We start from the raw sequence: 21336 nt of genomic DNA on the forward strand, positions 1-21336 counted from the left end.
GTACCGAAAGAGCAGGCGTTAAGACAAAATAACATTAGAAATTGATAAAACTTTTGCCTATTGAACAAATACTTAATTTGAATTATAATAATTAAATGTAAAATATATTTTTGAATTTATTTTTGAATTAAAAATATGAACATTTTCTTCCACTTAAATGTAAAATTAAACCTGAATATGAGCTACTGTTGCACGTTTCATTAATCTGTTTCACCCTTTTTTCACTGCAATATTATCAAATGCTTTCAAATTTAATTGAAATTGTATGTTCAGAATGTTATAGCTACAGCTTTTTCAATACCGGTAGTTTTATCTGTTTCTATGCCTAGTTTTTTTTTTCTTGGTACTTTTAAATATCGTGTGCGTGTGTATTTTCTGTCATTTGTCTGTGAAGCACTTTGTAACAATGTGATTTATAAAGTGCCACATAAATAAAGCTTTACAGTAGGATTTACTTTTTTGAGTTTTTGAGTTTTTTGGGGTTTTTTTGGCCCGCAGAGTTAGAATGACATGTCCTTGCACACAGCGTCATTGATCCCAGATCAGCAACCTGGGAACTTGGAACTCCGTCCAAGTCCAACAGGCACCAGCACTGACCCCGGGACCACCCCCGGCACCTGCACCACCCTCCCGTATCAGCATCAGCGCGCTCAAGTGCACGACAGATGGAGGTGGGGAACAAGAGACAGATGGATGAATAAAATGAAATTAAAAAAGAGGCCGTTCACGCGAGGCTCCACCATCGTTTCCACCTCTAGATTAGAACATTTATTGGAGCTATTTACAAACAGTACAGTCCGTGGTGCAGAACAAAACAGACTCCCTGTGCTGCAATTCAACAATGACTACAGTGGGTGGTATAATCAAAATGTTGACTATATACAAACTAGTACTTCATAGATACACGGCAAGACGGTGATGAAAAGACACGGGATAAATTAATGTCTCTTCACCGAAATATATTACACGGTCAAACTGAGGGTAGACACTTTTTAGAAAACCTAACATTTGGACTGTTTAGTTATCCTGGTCCAGGCCTCGCAGGCTCAGGCAGATCAAAGCATTGTTGAATTGCTAAGCGAGCGAAAGAGTGTTTAAGAGAGAGAGAGAGAGAGAGAGAGAGAGAGAGAGAGAAAGCGAGAGAGAGACACACTTTGAATATGAAGAGGGCTGCAGGAAAGCCAGTGGCAACAACAGAGAATTGGTGTGAATGTTCTCGTTTAAAAACAATTAATAAAGAAGAAAGAAAGCGGCGCTGCGGACATCAGTTACTCATTTACAGTCTGCAGAAGCGCCCGGGTTAGATGGAGAGAGAAGGAGAGAGAGAGAGAGAGAGAGAGAGAGAGATTCTGTTTCAACAACGGACACGAGAAACGCTGGAGGTGAGAACCCAGCGCTGGAATCACACAGTGTACCGTCCTCAGGTGATTTAAGAACAGACCAGCCTGTGTGGGAGTGTGTGTGTGTGTGTGTGTGTGTGTGGGTACGCACAACTGTGAGTTTCCCCTTGGGACATACTAAGCAGCAAGCCAGGCCAGGTCATAAAACAAACAAACAAACAAAAAAAACGTCATCCCCTTCCAAAAAACCCCCCCAACAAAACACTCAAAAGTGCAATTACATTGCTCCGGGTGTGTTGCCCAAGGTGCACCTCTGCGCCATTTTGTGATTGTTAGCGAGTGTCATCAGTTCCTTTTCGGAGACTATGAAATGCGGAGCTTCAGGAGGGGGGAAAAGGTTTACCGAGCCAAACTTTTGCATAACATTGTTTTCCTGCCTGGCTAAAGTGCTTTATTCGACTCCGTACACTTGGGGCGAAGGGAAGGGGGTTGGGCACCGTCCGTCACCGGGTGGTGGCGGAGCAGGCCGAGACCAAAGTCCTTGAGCTTCGGTCTCCAGAGAAAATATCCAAACCACAAGTCCACTCCAAAGGTTCACACAGATACAGACCACGCACGGACATTCCAGGAAGAAGTTAGGAAAAAGTGGAAAAGAGAAAAAACAACAACAAAAAAATAAAACGCACACAATGTGTGTGTGGTCAAAACCTGTGAAAATGCATCGCTCTTCCTCCTCCCTTCACGCGGTGCCACTAAACAGCGAAGCATCTCAGGCCGAGCGGCACCGTCTGGGTTTTTTTTAGAACGCCGGGGGAAAAAAAACCCCTCCCCGGCGAGTTTGCTGGCCACGGCGTGCGCTGGACGGTCAAAAGTTTGAGCCTAGAGCGTGATAATTATTATTAAACTAAAAAAAAAAAGAGACTTGAACACCATGTTCCTTCTGGAACAATAAAAAAACGGCATTTTACCACACTACTGCATTTTACAACCACATTATTTTCTCAATTTTCTTTGAGCTCGAAGAAACTGCTCGACGTGGAAATTAATAGTTAAATGCGTGTCAACTCGAAGGGAGGAGAGCCAGATGCATTGTGGGAGGAGGGTTTCCCCGCCCCCCCGACAGGTCTTGATCGAAATACTTTGTCCAACGACGGAACTCGAACCGAGCCCGGATCGCTCCGGAGGGGTCTCCGGAGGGGTCTCCGGAGGAGGGAGGGTGCGTAGCTGTGTGGAGGCAGGGTTCGAGGCGGAAGGGTTCGGAAGAGGTCAGAGTTCACACCGGGGTAGTACCTGAGCTGGAACAGCCGTCGTGCACTTGTTGCTCGTGGGCTCGGGGCGGGGGTTTGGCCGGCAGGGCGGAGGGGGTGACGTAGCAGAGGCTGGGGCTGTCTATGTCCCCCTCCCCCACCAGTGTCAGGTCGGACAGCACGTCCTCCTCCAGCATCTGGATGGACTCGCCCCGGCACCGGGGGTCCTGGTGGGAGGGGTGGATGGGGGAGAGGGTGCCCGGGAACGGCGGAGGGGGCCGGACTCTCCTCCCCCCTCCGCCCCCTCCTCCTCCCCCGCCGCTGCCGCCCAGCGAAGAGTCCAAGCTCTGCGAGTGGTGGCTGGCGTTGAGCAGGTGGGCGTGGCCTCCCGGCCGCCGGGCGCCATTTTCCTTGTGGCCCCGGGGGCCGCCGCTGGGGAGGCCGCCGTTGTCAGGGTTATGGGAGGCGGGGGTGGAGCAGGTGGGCTTGGGGTCGTAGGGAGGCGGGGGCGACAGGCGCAGGAAGTCCGGGAGCTGCAGGTCGCTCTTGTTTAGCAAACCTCGCTGGTCGTCTGCTCTGTTGCTCTGAGCTTTGGATATGAGGTCGAAGAACTCTGCGGGCGAACACACACACAACACACACACACACACACACACACACGCACACACACACACTCACACACACACACACGCGACACACACACACGCATGCACGCGCATGCAAACGCACACACACGCACACACAATGCATGTGCACAAATGTATTTGTATATGCACACACACCACACACACACACACACACACACACACGCGCGCGCACAGACACAAGCGCGCACACAGGCACGCGCATGCAAACACACACACACACGCACACACAATGCATGTGCACAAATGTATTTGTATATGCACACACACACACACACACACACACACACACACACACACACACACACACACACACACACACACACACACACACCACACAGCAATGAATAACCCCGCTCCTAAAAAAACGAAGGCAAACGAGAAGTGAGTGGTTCTAACAGGGAAGACATGCAGAGGAGGGAGTTTAGTTCAAGTCAAAGCTACAAACGTTGTGAGAGGAGGGACTCCGCTACATTTAGCTGGCTTTAAAGCGGTCGGTTCTGCCTTTGCAGGCGGGCAAAAAGGTTAGTGAATCCGCAGCAGAGCAGAGCTACAGGGCTAGGAAATAATCATCGGAGAGAGAGAGAGAGAGCAGGAGAGAGAGAGAGAGAGAGAGAGAGAGAGAGAGAGAGAGTAGACGGAGGACGTTTGTTCATTACCTTCGGCTTCATCTATATTAATCTTTTTCTGCTTTCTTTTTTCCGGAGCCTTATGGAGAGAGACAGAGTGGTGGGGGAAGGGCTGGGAGCTCGGCTCAGGGCCGGGGCCAGCCTTGCCGTTCTCACCAAGGGACGGGGCTGGGCCCGCCTTCCCTGATGGCCTGTCCTCACCCTGAGGGCCACAAGGAGAGTGGAGGTGGGCGTTAGGGGGCCCCGACGGTCAGGGGCCATGATGGCGTAGGAGCGGGGGGACATTGTAGGACAATGCGAAGGAATCCAGTGGCGTAACCACCTAATTACTACACAATTACTACATAATGAAAACTATATTAATAATGAGGATGGAGGGGCTGTAAAAAAGACAATCATGGAGGATGCCAGAGTTTAAGAACGTACACAACTGTCGATGTGTAGGCGATGATCTAACTCGAGGCAACGTTTGATGAGGTTCGGTAAAGGACAAGTGAGATGTTCCATTCACGCCACAAAGGATTGCAACACCAACGAGCGTTGGCAATACCTTTCTCGGAGATTCCACCAGAACGAACACACCCAAACACCAGAGACCACTACGCTGCTACTTCTAGCCACACTGCGACCTCTTAAAGCGCAAAAAAAAAGCCCAGCAAAATCTTCCGGAGCGGACGGACTGCTTCATTGGGTTTGTCGGCCCGTGTAGAAGCATGATCGTGAGAAGGCAGCCTCCCAAAGCATTTCCGTATCGTTACCGCGCCACGCCAGGGCACTTCCAGCGGTCCGGATAAAGAAAAGGGTGCTTTTGGAGCACGTTGGACCTCCCCAGCGGGCGTCCACAGCAGGTTGCACACCGCGCCCCCTGCCCCGCCCCATAGTCAGAGAATCAGGAAAACCAGAGAGAGAAGTTAACGTTGCGTTCAGGCACAGGCGGGTCACGATAACAGGACGAGCCTGGGTCTCTGCTACCCGGCGATGCGCATTCACACGTTTCCGCCCACGCACACAAACATCCCTCGCATACGCGTTTAAACGCATTGCAAACAAGACAGACAGACAAACAAGGTGATTGTGGACAGCGGGAGACACTTAGTAGCGTGACATCATCATCCAGGAAGTGGATTCGTCTGGTGGGTTATGGAACATTCCAGTGCAGGAGGGAAAAAATCGGACAAATCGGAAAGAGGGACGTGGACTTCTTACTGGTGCCGATTGGTTCCTGCTGGTGGACGGGAGGGCGTGGCTGTTGGACGTGCCGCTTTTCTGTTTGTCTGTTGGACACAGGGTAGTGAGCGGAGGAAATGGGGACAGATATATTGTAGCTGTGTCCAAGTGGGATCAAGAACACACACCCTCACAGCCTGAAAATCTGTTGGCATGATGAAACCGTTCAGAAGTCACTGTGTGTGTGTGTGTGTGTGTGTGTGTGTGTGTGCGTGTGTGTGTGTGTGTGTGTGTGTGTGTGTGTGTGCTGTGGGTGTGCATCATACCCTTCGCAGCCGGGTGGTCTCCTGCCACGTCGAGCACCACTCTCAGCCCGTCCAGGTTGGAGATAGGAAGACCCAGGTCCAGCGGCTCTGACTCCCCGCTCTGCATGCACATATAAGTACACACACAAACACACACACACACACACACACACACACACACACACACACACACACACACACACACACACACACACACAGAGGAAGAAAACGGGTGAGTCTGGCTCTCGCAACCTCTTCCCCTCCTCCCAAACATTTCAAACTTACGATGCGAGCCACCAGATCAGCCAGGTGCAGGCCGTATTTGGCCACCACGGGCCGCAGAACCTCAGTCACCGGCTTGGTGGGCTTGGCCTTCAGCCCCACCGACCGATTAATGGGAACCAGGTCCAGTCTAAATGAAGGGAAAACATTTCCCAGAGGGGGTAAGGTATTTTCAATCGGGAGTTTGAGTTTTTATTGGAAAGCATACATCAAAAACAGGAATCAAAAAATTGGGAAATCAATGAGAAAATACCGTTTTTTTCATTGACTGACTGGCATTTGCCCTAATTACTAATTAGTGTACCTGAAAAGAGTGCGTTTCTCGAGTCTGAGGTCCCTTGAGCACAACGTCATGCAGTCCTGGTCCAAAACCAGTGGCTGAGAGAGAGGGAGAGAGAGAGGGAGAGAGGGAGGGAGAGAGAGATTATCGTGAGGGATTAGACCAATCATCCCCACAATTATTTCTGTGAATGTGTGTGGTGTTTGCCAACAATCACTCAACTTTTGGGGAAGCTGCGCATGCCAGGATTACTTACAGAACTACCAACACTACTACTAATTACTAATAACAACAATGATGTTTCATTCCAAACATTACGGACTGGCACACAGCTTTTTATTTGACTTTTTATTCCCCTTTTTATTTTAATAATGCAAGGAGGTCAACACACACTACAATATCAAGCAAATTAAATCCCTGCATGTCCACCTTTTTTTTGGAAAAATTAAAAAAAGAAAAAGACAAAAGAAGAGGAATAAAATTAACTTTGGGGTGTTGTAAAACATTGTAAATTACAAAACATAATGTAATGATTTAATATACACGTTTTTACGAACTTATCCTTTTGCAATTTGGGCGCTCCACCTTCCACCAGGCGCGTTTTGTGTGTATGTGTGTGTGTGTGTGTGTGTGTGTGTGTGTGTGTGTGTGTGTGTGTGTGCGTGCGTGTGCGTGTGCGTGCGTGTGCATGTGCATGTGTGTGTGTGTGCACGCGCGCGCTACCTTCTCCCCCCCCACCAGGAACAGGTCCACAGCGGCCAGGTTGATGCAGAGCTTCTCGCACAGTCCCAGCAGAAGGTCCCTGATGGTCACTCCGGCCCGGAGTGGCACCGAGCAGCACGAGCTGTCCGGCAGGTTGATGTTGCACTGCCTCAAGAGGCCGCCGCCCCCTCGCTCTGCGCCCCCAGACCCCCCACTGCGGGACAGCTCCCCCTGGGGGCCAGGAGCAGACGAGCGAGGGATAAACAGCCTGATTCATGAAATAACGCTTCCAATTTGATAAATGTGTTTCAGAGGACGGAGGCAGTTTGATGCGACGCCTTCAGAAAGTGCAGTGGAAAAGAAATGAGGGCGGTCACGACCATTACATTTTAGTTGCTGATTAATTGTTATTCAAATTCAAATAATTGCTACTAACAAATTCATTATCTTTTTATTTTATTATTATTTATAACATATTTGTTAGGCCACTATCACAATATAAGTCTAGTGTAATAGTACAATAGTGTAGTGTAGCAATAGCAGTGTAGAACAGCCCTTTATTGATGTTGGAAACTACAAATATGGGAAGTTACTTTTGAACTTTTAATGAGTTCATTTTCCATTTTTCCATTTTGAATTTGCATGGAAACATATGGCTGTAGCATCTAACGATTTTACAAAATGATTGCAATTTGGTCATAAAACTGCGATCAGGCCATTACGGAATAACTCTAATAGTCCTGGACCCTCGACCGACTTCCAGTATTTAGCTTGTTCGTTTTCTCTGGACAGACCTCGTTCTTCCCCGATCCAGACGTTCCCAGCTCCAGACTGGCTCCGGAGGAAAGGGAGCCCTGGGATTCCCGGCGGCCATTGCTGCCTGAAAAATCTGTCAATACGACACTCATTATAAGCCGTGCCTCAAACACACACCGCCTTGGACGGACATCCACCCAAACTCAACATAGTCACAATACACAGCTACACAGTGCTTGATCATTAGCGACAAAAGACATGTAGGCACCAATGTGATGCTCTGGAGCAGCGGTTCTCAATGTGGGATCGGAGGGCCCCCGGGAGTCCTTCAAGAGGCCCCAGGGGGTCCCCAGCAAAATTATTAATAGTCTAAATAGTTCCCCATTATCTCATTCAAGACGTTAGCACCACTAGAGGATGGGCAATAAGGACTGTTTGGATCATACAGTAGGGTCACTGTTATCTCCTTCGTATAAGTATAAAAGAATAAAAAGTATGAAAAACAATAGAAGACAAAATCTTGTCAAGCGGGGTCTGTGCCCGTCTAGCGCGTATGAAATTTAAAAGGAAAAAGGTTGCGAATCACTGAGCGATAGCAACGTTCCCGTGTTGTGTTCCTAGTTTGAATAAGGGATTCTTATTGGATGTCACGATAAATGGACGACGTCGCCGCGATTGCAGAACAGCAGAGCCACAGCTCAGAGACGATCTTCCACTCACCTCATGTGACCGCGTGCCTACAGTACCACGCAGCGGCCCTTCTTCCACACGGACAATCAATTGAAACAAAGACAATTTAGGGAGTTGTTGCAGCGGGCGTCAGGTTAAAGCATCAGCTGCTCTGCCGAGCCCTTCGTGTCTCCTCATCAGTCATTCAGACCACGCATGCGCAGCCGAATGGGATCACGGGGGGCCCCGGTCGTAGGTGAACTGATTTAATGGCGATCATGCGGCGAATACTGCACTGTTACTGACTGTAGTTGATGTCGGCCAGGTCCCGCTTCTTTGGTCCCTTCCCGAAGCTCCTGTTGCGGGACCAGGAGAAGAACATGCCCTTCTTCCTGTCCCCCGAGTCCTCCCGGCTGTCCTCGTTCAGGGAGCGCCCCGACTTGTTCTTCTTGTCGTCCTACGAGACACCACACAGAAATATTGAGGACGGCACGGGGGGAAAGCGACAGAAGAGACGTACCGCTACACGCACGCACGCACGCACGCAGGCAGGCACGCACGCACGCACGCACGCACGCACGCACGCACGCACGCACGCACGCACGCACGCACGCACACACACACACACACACACACACACACACACACACACACACACACACACACACACACACACACACACACACACACACACACACACACACACACACACACACACAGAGGTCAGAAGCGTTTGCCCTCCATCGGAAATAAAATCTTGACATCTTTACTACTCCAAAACCATTGATACCCACGTTTTAGTTACTGGAATAGTGGGTTTTATGGAGCTAATATCGCAACCCTAAATATAAATCACCCATTGCCGTGCTGTGAATCACTTACGACCGCAAATCACGGAGAGATCTGTCATTTTGATATTCAACATTAAACTTTGAAGAAAAGCCCCTCATGATTTTCATGTCATACATGGTTAAGACCTGAACAGTAAAATGGCAGTGTAGAAGTGTCGTTACACTGTGTATCTAATCCTAAAAACATGTGTGTGTCTGTGTGTGGCCATGTTGTGTGACCTTCTATGGACTGGAGTGTGTGTGTGTGTGTGTGTGTGTGTGTGTGTGTGTGTGTGTGTGTGTGTGTGTGTGTGTGTGGATGTGTGTGTGTGTGTGTGTGTGTGTGTGTGTGAGTGTGTGTGTGTGTGTGTGTGTGTGTGTGTGTTGGACAAATGTATTGTTCTGTGCTCAGTGTGCAGGTCCTGTGCCATAAACACCGTTATAGTTGTACAGTAGATCCCACAGTGTGCAGTTTCACAGTAACACTGGGTATAAAAACACAATTTCAATAATTCATGCCTGTGGGGTGTTCCTTGGTGTAGAAGAAGTGAAAAATACATTTTTTGGCCGAGTCTTTTCATTTATTTATTTTCAGAGTTGTCTTTAAATGATGTGCTCAGCTCCACACCTTCAAATACAACAGTGGAGTAAGGATGGGTTCTCTATATTTCAGCACAGGCCTTATTAAAATTTCATTAATGACTATTCGAAGTAAAACTTTGCTCAACACTTTACTATTCACTATTAATACAACTTGCTGCAGCTTCTCACTGCGCTTAAATGCAGTGCAATGGGGAAACCGTTAAAAGTCTCAAAACAAATTTTCAATCTCCTTTTGAAAAACTGGAAACTCACATTATACTGTAGTTTCATTTGTCTTAGTATATGTTTTATTATTCATTTTTTTATTATTATATTTTTTAGTATATATATATATATTTTTGCATGTTTTGAATATTTTATTGCATTTGCCACAGTACATCGAGAGCATAGCGTTGGCTACAGTGGTTCTCCAGTAGGAAGCGTTGCAACTTCCTGTTTCTCGTCTCTTACATGAGCACGGACGTAGCCAAAAGAGCCGAGTGCAAAAGAGTAGATCAAACCCTAGAAAAAAAACGGATAAAATGCACCGTTTGCGATCCTTTCTTTCCTGTTCAACATAAAAAAGGTTGAAAAAAGCTACCAAACCTATCCTTTTAGAGCGATTTAGAGAGTTAAGATCCTCCTTATGTCCGATCACGCGTGTGGGTGAGCGGGGTGTGAGCAGCAGCTTTTCCCGTTACCTTCTTGGGCGTGGAGAGGTTGGAGCGGTCGGAGCCTGTGGTGCTGTGCTTGGAGGTGGGGCTGCTGGGGATGTGGTAGGGGTCGGGCAGGGGCCGGCCCTCCACCTCGGCCAGCATGCACTCCTGGTAGAGCAGGGACTTGAGGAAGCGCGTGTAGCTGTCAAACTTCATCAGGTTGAAGATCTGGCGGGGAAAAGAAAGGAAGCATAAAAGGAAAATTGAAAAGCGGAAAAACACGAGACAAAGAGAGAGCGACCCCGACCACAGAGAAAAGTGTCATTGAAGGAAGATGAGAAAAATAGGAGATAAAAGAACAAAAGATAGAAAAAAAAACATGAAATGAGAGGTTTAAGAGAGTGAGAGAGAGAGAGAGAGAGAGGGAGGGAGAGAGAGGGAGGGAGAGCGTAAGGATTTCACATCAAAATATTGAGCCTGCATGTGTGAGAAGCTCAATCTGGAGAAAATGTTTCCAAAAGATCTTCGAGCGCCCCGGGGCTCTTCTGGGAAACCTTGTCCTGTCTGTGTGCGTGTGCCTGCGTGCGTCTATATTTCTTCATTTGTAAAAATATAGAGGGAGTGATATTTTTTTCCAACCTTGTGACTTTTATCAGCATAGGAACATCTGAGGTTGGCAATTAAAATCAATGAGGCTTTTCACCGACTGTTTGGCCCAGACACTGGGATCTATGAGGCCATTCAAATCCATTTTTCAAAGGGGGCCGGTGTGAATAAATAGTAACCCTCACACTGTGTGAGGTTCCGGTTCAGGCTAAGTTGGGGCCGATTCTTAAATTGATAACTTAAACAACAGTTTCAATATTTGCCAGGGAGCTCCCCAGAGCGAACGGCCGACCAAAATCCGGCGCAAGGAGTCTATGGCGTGTTTCGGTGTGTGCGTGCGTGTGTGTGTGTGTGTGTGTGTGTGCGTGTGTGTGTGCTCTACCTGCAGCTGCTGCTCCCTGAACATGTCGGGCCGCGGGGCGTTGAGGATGTCGTCGGCCAGCTGGGCCTGGCTGTCGATGTTGACCGGCGTCGTGGCCTTGCTGGACAGGAAGCTGTTGTAGATCTCCCTGGCACGCTGGGAGAGCTGCGGGGCGAGAGGACGGGGCGAGAGTCCCACTTTGAGCCCTGAGCTTTCAAGCATCGGCCGTATCGAGGTGCATGCATCTACCGTGTACTGTATCTCAGGCCCGTTCAACTGGCGGCACGCTGGCCCCTTTGAATGCATTCGAAGGGTGGAGAACAGGAAAGAAAGATGGCCGCACAAATCAAGCTATTGGGTTCAAAACGAAACGTGGCTCTATTGTCGTTCAAGAGGAAGAGGCCTTTCCCCTGCAACGCTCACACAATTTTTTTCCGTGGTTGTGTAGTCTTTATATACATGCATAAACATGACATGTTTGATGCATAAACATCAAACATGAGTAGGCATGTATATAAAGACTACAAAACCATTGACAAAAAATTGCAAAAATGGAGTGGTTGATCAAGTCCTTTTTTGTGGAAATTTATGAATATATATATATGTATATCTCAATATTTATGAATATATTTTGAAGAATATATATATATATATATATATATATATATATATTAAAAATAATTGTTTTACAAGTGCGGCTAGGTGGTTTCGACGGATAAAACTGAAATTCCGGCGCCCATCGACAGATGGAACATCCCCGCTGCGTCGCATCACGACCATTACGCTGAGACAGAGCTTGACTTTGTCTTCGTTTGGGTGCGATCCAGCCCTGCTCCGAGGGGGGCTCAGCCGCTCTGTGCAGCGCGCACGGGAACGCACGCCGTGTTATTATTACCTGTTTCTTGTCGTTCTCGGGGACATGGCTGAAGAACTCGCACGCCTGCCAGAACAGGATGTTCTCCTCGCTAAACTCCTTCTTTAGAAACTCCTGAGGTGCCAAAGAGTCACACAGGGACCAGGATCAAAACACACACTTTGGGTTAAATGATCGGAAAAAAAAAAACAAGTTAAATAATATACATTTAAATAAAATCCCGTGGTCAGTTTTATCCCCCACTTTTATTTGCAGCGTACAAACATTAGCAAAGAAAACTACTGGGTTTGTGTATTAATTAAAGATCAAAGTGTGCCATCCCATAATATTAAAATATCCCGCTTGCAATTCAATACGGTGTATGACTTTTGTAGCGTGGATTTCTTAAAATGTCCACAGCTTTAAACACTTAACCACAAAAAAACAAGGTCATGGTCTGGTCAAACTTGCAGTTGTGACATGTATTTATATTCAAGCATATATTTATGCATACATGTAAAATGTCCTCCATTCCTCCTAACTGTTGATGCAGTACAGATGTTTACTGTTTATTTGAGGTTTATTGCCATTTTTTTTCTGATGCAATTTCTCTGTGAGGCTAATAATGATCATAAATGATAAATAAATAATAATAATAAATATATACAGTATCTACCATATATATATATATATATTTATCATTTATTTATTTGGATTTGGAAGTCATAGTGGTGATGACAGAAATGCCAAAACAGGTTGATTTGGCAGGATTGATTATTGACGTTATCTTCCATCACTATGTGTATATGTATGTATCTGTGTGTGTGTGTGTGTGTGTGTGTGTGTGTGTGTGTGTGTGTGTATGTGTGTACGTACGGAGAAGTAGCGGACCCCCACCGGGTCCTGCAGCAGCCTCTCGAAGCAGACAGCCCAGCTCGCCACCCTGCGCTCGGTGTGGCGCCGGTGGCTCTGCACACTGGGCAGGCTGGCGTTGCTGTTCAGACTGTTGTCACTGCCGCAGCCCTGCAGCTCCACGCTGTTCAGCTCTGCACGCACACACACACACACACACACACACACACACACACACACACACACACACACACACACACACACACACACACACACAGGCAGGTTAGCACGCCCACACAGCAAAGCCAACAACTCTAACAACTCATAGTGAAGAATAAGACTATACGGTCCAGGTCGCCACCAGCTGTCAAACAAATGCATGGTTTTCTTAAACTTATTCCATTCCCAGCCAGGTCGCTTTGATCAAATGGAAATTATTTTGGTTATACACAGTACATTATCTTTTTTGCACAAAGATTTGATATTCTTCATTTGTCACAAAAATCCTAAGAGTATGGTGCAACACAATGTGAAAAAAAATATAATAAGAAATATAATGATACAATAATATAAACAGAAAATGATCTACACATGAAAGGAAAAATATGCAAAACATATATATCCATAAGAAAAACATATATGTAATGTAATATGTTTATTTACGCACAGTATGCAAAGAGTATAGTAGAGTGAAGTAAAATAATATAATAATAAGAGTGCAGTAAAAAGCATAATAATTAATATCATAATAATTCATAATAATTGTACAGTGCAATGTGGAAATAAATAAAGGGCAGTTGGCTGTAATTCGCAACATACAGCGACGAGGAACACAACGGCAGACAGACGAACAGGAGTGGTGCACAAACAGGTGGAAACTAACAGAGACCCACGAGGTGAAGCAGCAGAGCCGCGACGCCCAGAATAAACCAGAGAGAGCTCCTCGCCGGACGAAACGGGGAGCACAGGACGGGGAGCGCCCGGGGGACGGCGCTGCTAGTCAGGTGTCCCAGCAGTTGCTTTTTCAGACTCCATTTATAAACTCGGCTATTGAACTAAGGGTCCTCACGGAAAATATGTGATGAAAGCAGAGTTGTTGTGCGCTGTGATGCCCTTGTGTCTCAGTTATCAGTTATCTCACACCGTCGTCTGTTATTCATTATAAAACACGATCCTTCTTTGCGCTTTACCATTGTCACTTTATTTACTTTGCCGCCATGTGCCCGGATGGGAGTTCACTAGTTCACATAGATCTAATCCCTGTTGACTTCTGTTTATGCCTGTACATGTATTTTATTTGATTTCAATTTTTGACATCCTCTTTTCATCTCTTTTCCGTCACCTGTAACACCTGGATTTCCCCCCGGGGATGATCAGTTGTTATCTTTAGGTAATTAAAGTACATAAAACAAGTGAGTACCTTAAAAAGATAAATACCCGACAAAATACGTAACAGGCTGAATCTTAATGCAGCGGTTGGGTGTATACTTCCATCAGCACGCCATTATGGTCATTGTGGATTCTGTAAAGGTCTGAGAAAGGTCCACGGGCTTCCGAGCATTCAGAGTATTCTGTTACTTGCAGAGCTCAGTGTCAGTCTCCTCTTTATGGTTGTTTGGGAACGGCGGACCGCCGGGGAAAGGCATTTACTACACAACGTTATAGAAATGACAATCCCTGCTCCGATATTGCTAACACCGGAGCGGTGCGGGGCCATTTTTTTCCTACGCGGCCAACAAGCTCTCCTCTGATTCCGACCGGCAGCGGCTTCCAGCCTCCAAACCAACCAACCATCCGAAATCTTGTGATCTTCCAGACCCTTCGGCCATTCCGCACGATCCGGCGGTCGCCACAATCCCCTCGATTCAACGAGCGGAGGCGGCGTATTTACCGTCGAGAGCATCAAAACATACCCCGGCCCTCAGCTGTCAGCGCTCGGAACAAACGCCGCATTATGCGCCCCCGCGTCCCGACACTTTTCCGACTGCATTACGTCCGCACCGCAACACCAGCTGACTGCTCACCTGGGTACAGCTGGTAGGAGCCCGTGTGGTGCCACCGGGGCGAATAGCGGATCCTCAGGGGGAACCAGCCCCCTGCATCCATCCTCACACACACACACACACACACACACACACACACACACACGCGCACACACACACGCTCACATGCCGCGCACACACGCCGGCATCTTCAGGGGACAGCCCAAAGGAAGGGGATGGGAGATGGACGGAGATGGACGGAGATGGACGGAGGCGGACGGAGACATGCGGCCGCCACTGCAGGCATCCGGACAGGTAAGTGATCCAGGCGCACGCGGGGGTTGGAGATGGTGAATAATTCAGAGCACAGGAACCGTAAACTCCCGTGGCCGGTCGGATGCACAAAAGGCCGACAGATCCGACATGCGCACGGGCGCACGGGCGCACACACACACACACACACACACACACACACACACACACACACAGACATCAGACACATGCATACTCGCACACACACGCTCGTACTCTGACTGTGCATTATTGATGAGGGGCTTGTTATAGGAGGGCCAAAAGTGGCACTAATGAGATCCACAGCCCACGTACAGCTACTCTGAAACATGCACACACACACACACACACACACACACACACACACACACACACACACACACAAAAACAGGCTTTTAACCACTTTTAACCTTACTGGTCACGTTTTGGTCACAGTGTATGTTCCAAACGCAGATATAACGTACACCTGGGTGACAGTGGCCCTTGCACGGACCCCGCTGCTTCAGCGAGCACTCAGTCCACGGCCCGGCCCCCTGCGACTGGTGCGGGTACCAGATGTGCTCGGCCTGGCAGATCGGCTCAGTCAGGGGGTGAAACAAAGCCTGTGGCGCGATGAAAGTGAGGGCCGGAGCGCGGCAGCTGAGTTGCAGGTGCCGGGCGCACCACTGGCCTGTCTCATCCACGACGTCCAGGAGGTGGTGCGGCCAGGTTTTGTATAGGCATTATTATCGGACATTTTGAAAAACGGTAATTATTAGAGCCAAACATCCAGGAAGAGACGTTGTGCCGTAAAGTGTAACACACTTCTCCCGCGGTTTCGAACCTGAACGCAAAAGTTACACAGTGAAAGATCAGGCGTGCGGGGGGTGGCGGGTCGGAATGAAAGACGTGCCATCCTCCATATTTCAAGTCAGTGTACCATCAAAATGATTTTGAAGCTGTTATTCAAAGGTAAAGAAGTGACACAGCGTTGCTTTAAAGGCTCAACCAGTAACAGTGGTGAACAGGCGACAAATAGCGACCCCTAGAGGAAGCCACAGAAAGTACACCAACATCACTCCACAAGGTCTCCACCAGGCTTCTTGGCCTGTAGAGAGGTCTTGGTGGCTGAAGGTTCGTCCATGCTCATGCAAACTAAAATAAAGCCAGTTTGGGGATATAAGCGGCGTAGTTCAGGGAGACTGAAAAGTGGAGATTGACACATCTGGAGGTGAGGGACTGTTTTGCCTGTTTTGCGAGCTTGAAATCTCAGCCGCCATCGAGGTAACAGTGGACTGACTGGCACTGATCAACTACCATTGTGAATCCCTGACGCTGTATGGTGGGTTTAATTTAATATTGCTGATTGTACCTTTAAGCAGAATCTATTGAAACAAGTACAACAGTTCCCTTTATTGATGAGAAAAATGAAAAGTATGTATATCGGTTTTTTTATTTAAGATGACAATAACGCTTTGGATATTATCCCAGTTGCAGAACTGTATCCTACATTTCAGTTTAAATGTGAAAATACAACTCTACTGAATACAAGACACTCCAATGAAATTGTTTCAACATTGAGTCCAATTCAGCTTTGTTGATTTAAAATACACTGAGCCTTGTGCTCTTTGAGTCACAGTGTGACGAGGTGATCCCTGCCCATCCCCAGAACTCACTCAACAAAGGCTGATGTTTGGCTCCCACCAGTACTCTCACTTATTCCTTTTGAAATCTGGCTGCTTTCGGCCAATATTTAATCATCACAGTCTACGGAGCGGCGATTATATTTGACAATCCTTTTAAACTGTAATTTTAGCACGGAGTACAAGAGCGGTAGCGGCCCCGCGTGAGTCCCTGTGATCCAGACTCTCAGACTAAGCTTTCCACAGCGCTGCCTGCCAACACCTTTCTCTCAGGAACATTGGGTGCGAACAAGTGACTATAAACACTTTTTACTTTGCAGCTCACGCCAGCATGTCTGCCATGGCTACTGCTGAAAAGCAGTTACAGCGTTGGGGTTTTTTTTTTTTTGTTTTTTTTCCTGCACCTACAACTTCCTGGCCCCCCTCTCGCCCTGGCAGGCTCCTTGATATGTGCTGGCAGGCGTTGAAGCAACACTGAGGCTTTATTCGCTCAGAGAAGCTTTTCTGCAAACATTGGCACACGCTAATTGAGCCATATTGTGAAGGGAAGTGGTGGATTCCCGCCTGTTGGATGACAGTTTAGTGTGGAAAACTCTGAAGAGGCACCTTTCACATTCTGTCAACATGCACATTTCAAATGATTTCGGATTTGCTTTTTCCCTCAGTGTCCCTCAGAAGCACGAGGAAGCACAACATTTTTTGAAAAATATCAAGACAGGGCATCGCAGTTTGAAAACTGGAACTCCACCTGCAGATGAACCCCGTCATGCATGCGGTGGCACACAGATCTTTTCTGTTTCAGGTCTCTTTTTAATGCCAAAGACAATATTGAAAAAAAGGGCGACATTGGATAGAGCTGTGAACTGTCCCTATATTAATTAGAGCAGTGATTATAACACCTTTTCATATCAAGGAACCTCGAGTTAATATGCATGAGGCCACGGACCCCATCTGACAAGATTTTGTCTCTAGGACCCAAATCTGAGAAGATTTTTATTCTTCGATGTGATTTAGTCAACCTCCATGACATTAACCTCCATACCATACCACCCCGTGAAACTAAGCTCTGAACAGTGATTATTTAATGGTGGCTAATGTCTTCTATATGAAATCATGGTGAAGTTTAACCATAGCAGTAGCATTGGCTGGCAGCCGGCTAGAGAAGGGTTGGTGCAGATGAGCTGGTTAAACCTGACTTTCCCTCCGGCTGAGTGTAGTGAGCATGTGTACGCAGCACCCAAACACTACTGGAGCCTCTGTCAAGATCACGACCATGACAGTGATCTGCTGAAGGGGCACCGTTCTGGTGGGTCGGACACACACGCGTACCCCATCGAGAAAACGGGTTAAAAATTTCTATGGCCGTGTGATAAGTCTATAAATGGAAATTTTGCAGGGTAAATCAGGAAACAGAGCTATGCGGGAAAGAACTATTGGAAAACAACATTTAAAACGTATTAAAATGTACTCACCACCATCAGAGACTGCAGCAGACTGTAAGAGAGCAGAGAGAAACATGGATCAGAGTGTGCCACACCCCAGACAGGTAACACACACACACACACACACACACACACACACACACACACACACACACACATTACGATACATGCACTCAGCCCATGAGGACCTAGACACAGTGGGACATGTTCATGTTGGACCTGGCCCCACACACACACTGAGACACGCACAAGGTGTGTCCAAAATCAAGTGATCTGAGCACACACGCACACGCACACGCTCATACACACACGCACACACGCTCACACGCTCACACACACACACACACACACACACACACACACACACACACACACACACACACACACACACACACACACACACACACACACACACACACACACACACACACACACGCCTTGTGTGTGGGTGGATTTATTCTTGAACTGGCTATGCTTGCTCTGCAAGGAGATTCTGAAGGGTGGAGTTTGGGGTGTGTGTGTGTGTGTGTGTGTGTGTGTGTGTGTGTGTGTGTGTGTGTGTGTGTGTGTGTGTGTGTTTGTGTGTGTGTGTGTGTGTGTGTGTGTCTGCGCTGCTGGAAAACCATTCAACCGTCCTCTTTGACTCCTGCCCCCAATTTCACACTTACTCGTGACATTTCCGTCACAACAAACAAAGAAAAGAAATGTGACTTTGAGCTGCCCACAGATAATTTTAAAAGACACCCGTGGTCCATGGGTGCACCCATGCACAACGCTTAAAGGATTGTTGGCAATAAAAAAAAAAGCAATCATGTTTGGATCCCTCACTCTTTGCCAACATCAGGATAGTTGGTCGTATGAATGATTAAACCAAAGCCCGGCTGGTTGGTGGGGCGCGGTGGGCAACAACCGCATGAAGGCGGCATATTAAAAGCGACGCAGGCACGTATATAATACCGGAGGACCGACGTTTTGTTACCCTCGTGCAAGTTAATGACGAGGAAACCACAAGTTCAAAACGAGTCCCCGCTGCGCTGGATACGCTGCACTCAGCTTCCAGGACGTTCCACACATCTAAACACAACAAGACGCGCAAGTCAGCCCACATGCACAACAGCGCAAAATAATGCGAGTTCTGCAAATGATTGTAATTTTTAAAGGGTATGCCAGGGCCATATTGTGTCATATACTGTATCTTCAGGTGTTCCATTTATACACATAGCATGTTCCTGCTCTGAAAAGGACCATAGAAAATTGTCGAATAGACTATTAGCCTGTTTCCTAGTCGGCGCAATCATTTTGCACGACCCCGGAGCATTTATCTGATGATATCTAAAATCCAATTTGACACTGATATGGTGTTTTAACCATCTTTCCCTCATTGGAGCCAAGCTGTTCATCCCTGTGATCAGTGGGAGGGTGGGTAAACCGACTGGCCCAGCACATCGGCACCTTGGTGCAAAGACGCCTTTTATGTGACTTTACAGCATCATGGCGGTGGTCGAGCCACAACAGAGAACAAGAGAACAACCAAAAACACGGACATTGCCAGACCGGAACGGGGGGTTGCAACGTTCTTTCCTATCATTACTGTGGAAGAAACCTTTCAACAGCTTGAGTCCTCTGATATGTGTGTGTGTCTGTGTGTGTGTGTGTGTGTGTGTGTGTGTGTGTGTGTGTGTGTGTGTGTGTGTGTGTGTGTGTGTGTGTGTGTGTGTGTGTTCGTGCGTTTCTGTGCTTCTGTGTGTGTGTGTGTGTGTGTGTGTGTGTGTGTGTGGTAGAGAGAAAAAAATTCAAATTTGGCATCTGGGCTCTGTGTGTAGACGTGTATTTGGTCGTGGATTGTGTGGACGTGGATTTCATACGATGTTTGAGGGTAATTTGTGTATAAATGTGGTCAACATCTGTTCGCAAGACCTTGTCATGCAGTGCAGATTCTTTTGTGTTCGTGTGTTAGTGTAAGTGTGTGTATGTGTGTGTGTGTGAGTCCTAATTCCACAACTTCATTCAGTTCCTGTTCTTGGGTGATCACTTCCAGACCTTCCCTGTGGTCAAGTGTACCCCCCCATCTTGGGCCCCTAGTCCCCTTCTCCCTTACATTATTTTAGGGTCTTTTTTTTGTGTCTCCTCCAATTCTTCGACTCGCCCCCTTTCCCCTTCTTTTCCTTTCGTCCATCCATCGAAACCCTGGAGTCATTTTGTGTCACGGCCACCGTCTTTCCCCGACCTGCTCGGTGCGGATCTGTGTGTGTTTTTCCCCTCTCAACTCTCTTCACTCCTTCCCTCATTCCAGTGGTGTTCCCACTCCCTTCCTCTCATCCCTTCTCCTCTCTCCGCCAATTTTGAGCCATTCCTAAAGTCCCAAAAGGGGATACATGGGGTTTTGCAGACCTGCCCCAACCACCCCCAAGCACCTCGTTCTCCATCCACTGGGAAACATTCAGTTGGAGCCAATTCTACACAGCCACAGAAAAAACATAATATGGAGCCATACAGTCCCCCTTCCTGGTCATATAGGCTCAAGCTCTGCCGCAGAACTTTACATTCTTTTCTTCCCTTCGAGCCAAAGGAAATAGCCGGAGAAGCCAAAACCGCTTTTAAAGCTTTCTAAGACGTCTAGTATCTCCCACGCTATTGGACTATCACTTTCAATATCAATACGGTACTTCTATGTAGGGTTCCATTAGTACGCCTCCTGATATTACTCTTCGCAGACACAACAATGAAAACCAGAGCTAACGTTTGCTCAGGCGGTGGTGACAAAGCGAACGCACACGCACGCACACACACACACACACACACACACAAGCAGCCACTTTCTACTTGTGATATTATCCACGAAGCTCTGGAGCTCCTACAGTTCGGGACACTTGGACATAGTGTAGATAACCCAAACTTTCTGCACAACGTTGCAGCGACCGCGGTGACCCCTCGCAAACTCCGATCGCCGGCAGAGCCGAAACGAGTAACAGATCATTTTGCTTCGGCGTGGTTGAAGAACTTGTTTTTTTTATTTGCACCAAATTGAAAAGTTCACGGCAAAGAAATAAGTAGAGTGCAATAGTGCATCAAGCATTAATGTCACTGATGAATCACAGCAGCCCTAATTCGCCTTTATTGGATACCGCTCCTGATCTTTACCCGTAATGGCTACGGATGGGTCGGTTGGTTGAATTCGTTTCTGCGCAGAAAGGTTTGAGACATGGGCTTAAAAAAAAGATGAAGATAAAGATATCTC

General features: G+C 47.4%; 1 protein-coding gene across 1 annotated transcript in view; it reads right to left on the reverse strand.

Annotated features, from left to right (window-relative positions):
* Window positions 1-200: 200 nt before the first annotated feature.
* The window catches only part of rgs12b (regulator of G protein signaling 12b), a gene marked incomplete at its 5' end in the record, with an annotated part of 48992 nt that continues 27856 nt past the window's right edge, over window positions 201-21336 (reverse strand). Inside the window, 14 exons of the mRNA XM_079998395.1 lie at window positions 201-3200; window positions 3891-4062; window positions 5067-5134; window positions 5354-5453; window positions 5618-5744; window positions 5919-5992; window positions 6618-6827; window positions 7391-7485; window positions 8328-8478; window positions 10135-10317; window positions 11078-11221; window positions 11952-12044; window positions 12786-12955; window positions 18129-18150. Of these exons, the coding sequence (XP_079854521.1) occupies window positions 2614-3200; window positions 3891-4062; window positions 5067-5134; window positions 5354-5453; window positions 5618-5744; window positions 5919-5992; window positions 6618-6827; window positions 7391-7485; window positions 8328-8478; window positions 10135-10317; window positions 11078-11221; window positions 11952-12044; window positions 12786-12955; window positions 18129-18150 (2196 nt within the window). The 3' untranslated portion in view covers window positions 201-2613. The remainder of the gene's footprint in view (window positions 3201-3890; window positions 4063-5066; window positions 5135-5353; window positions 5454-5617; window positions 5745-5918; window positions 5993-6617; window positions 6828-7390; window positions 7486-8327; window positions 8479-10134; window positions 10318-11077; window positions 11222-11951; window positions 12045-12785; window positions 12956-18128; window positions 18151-21336) is intronic.

Source organism: Zeus faber (genome assembly GCF_960531495.2).
Source record: "Zeus faber genome assembly, chromosome: 4".
NCBI classification, from domain to species: domain Eukaryota; kingdom Metazoa; phylum Chordata; class Actinopteri; order Zeiformes; family Zeidae; genus Zeus; species Zeus faber.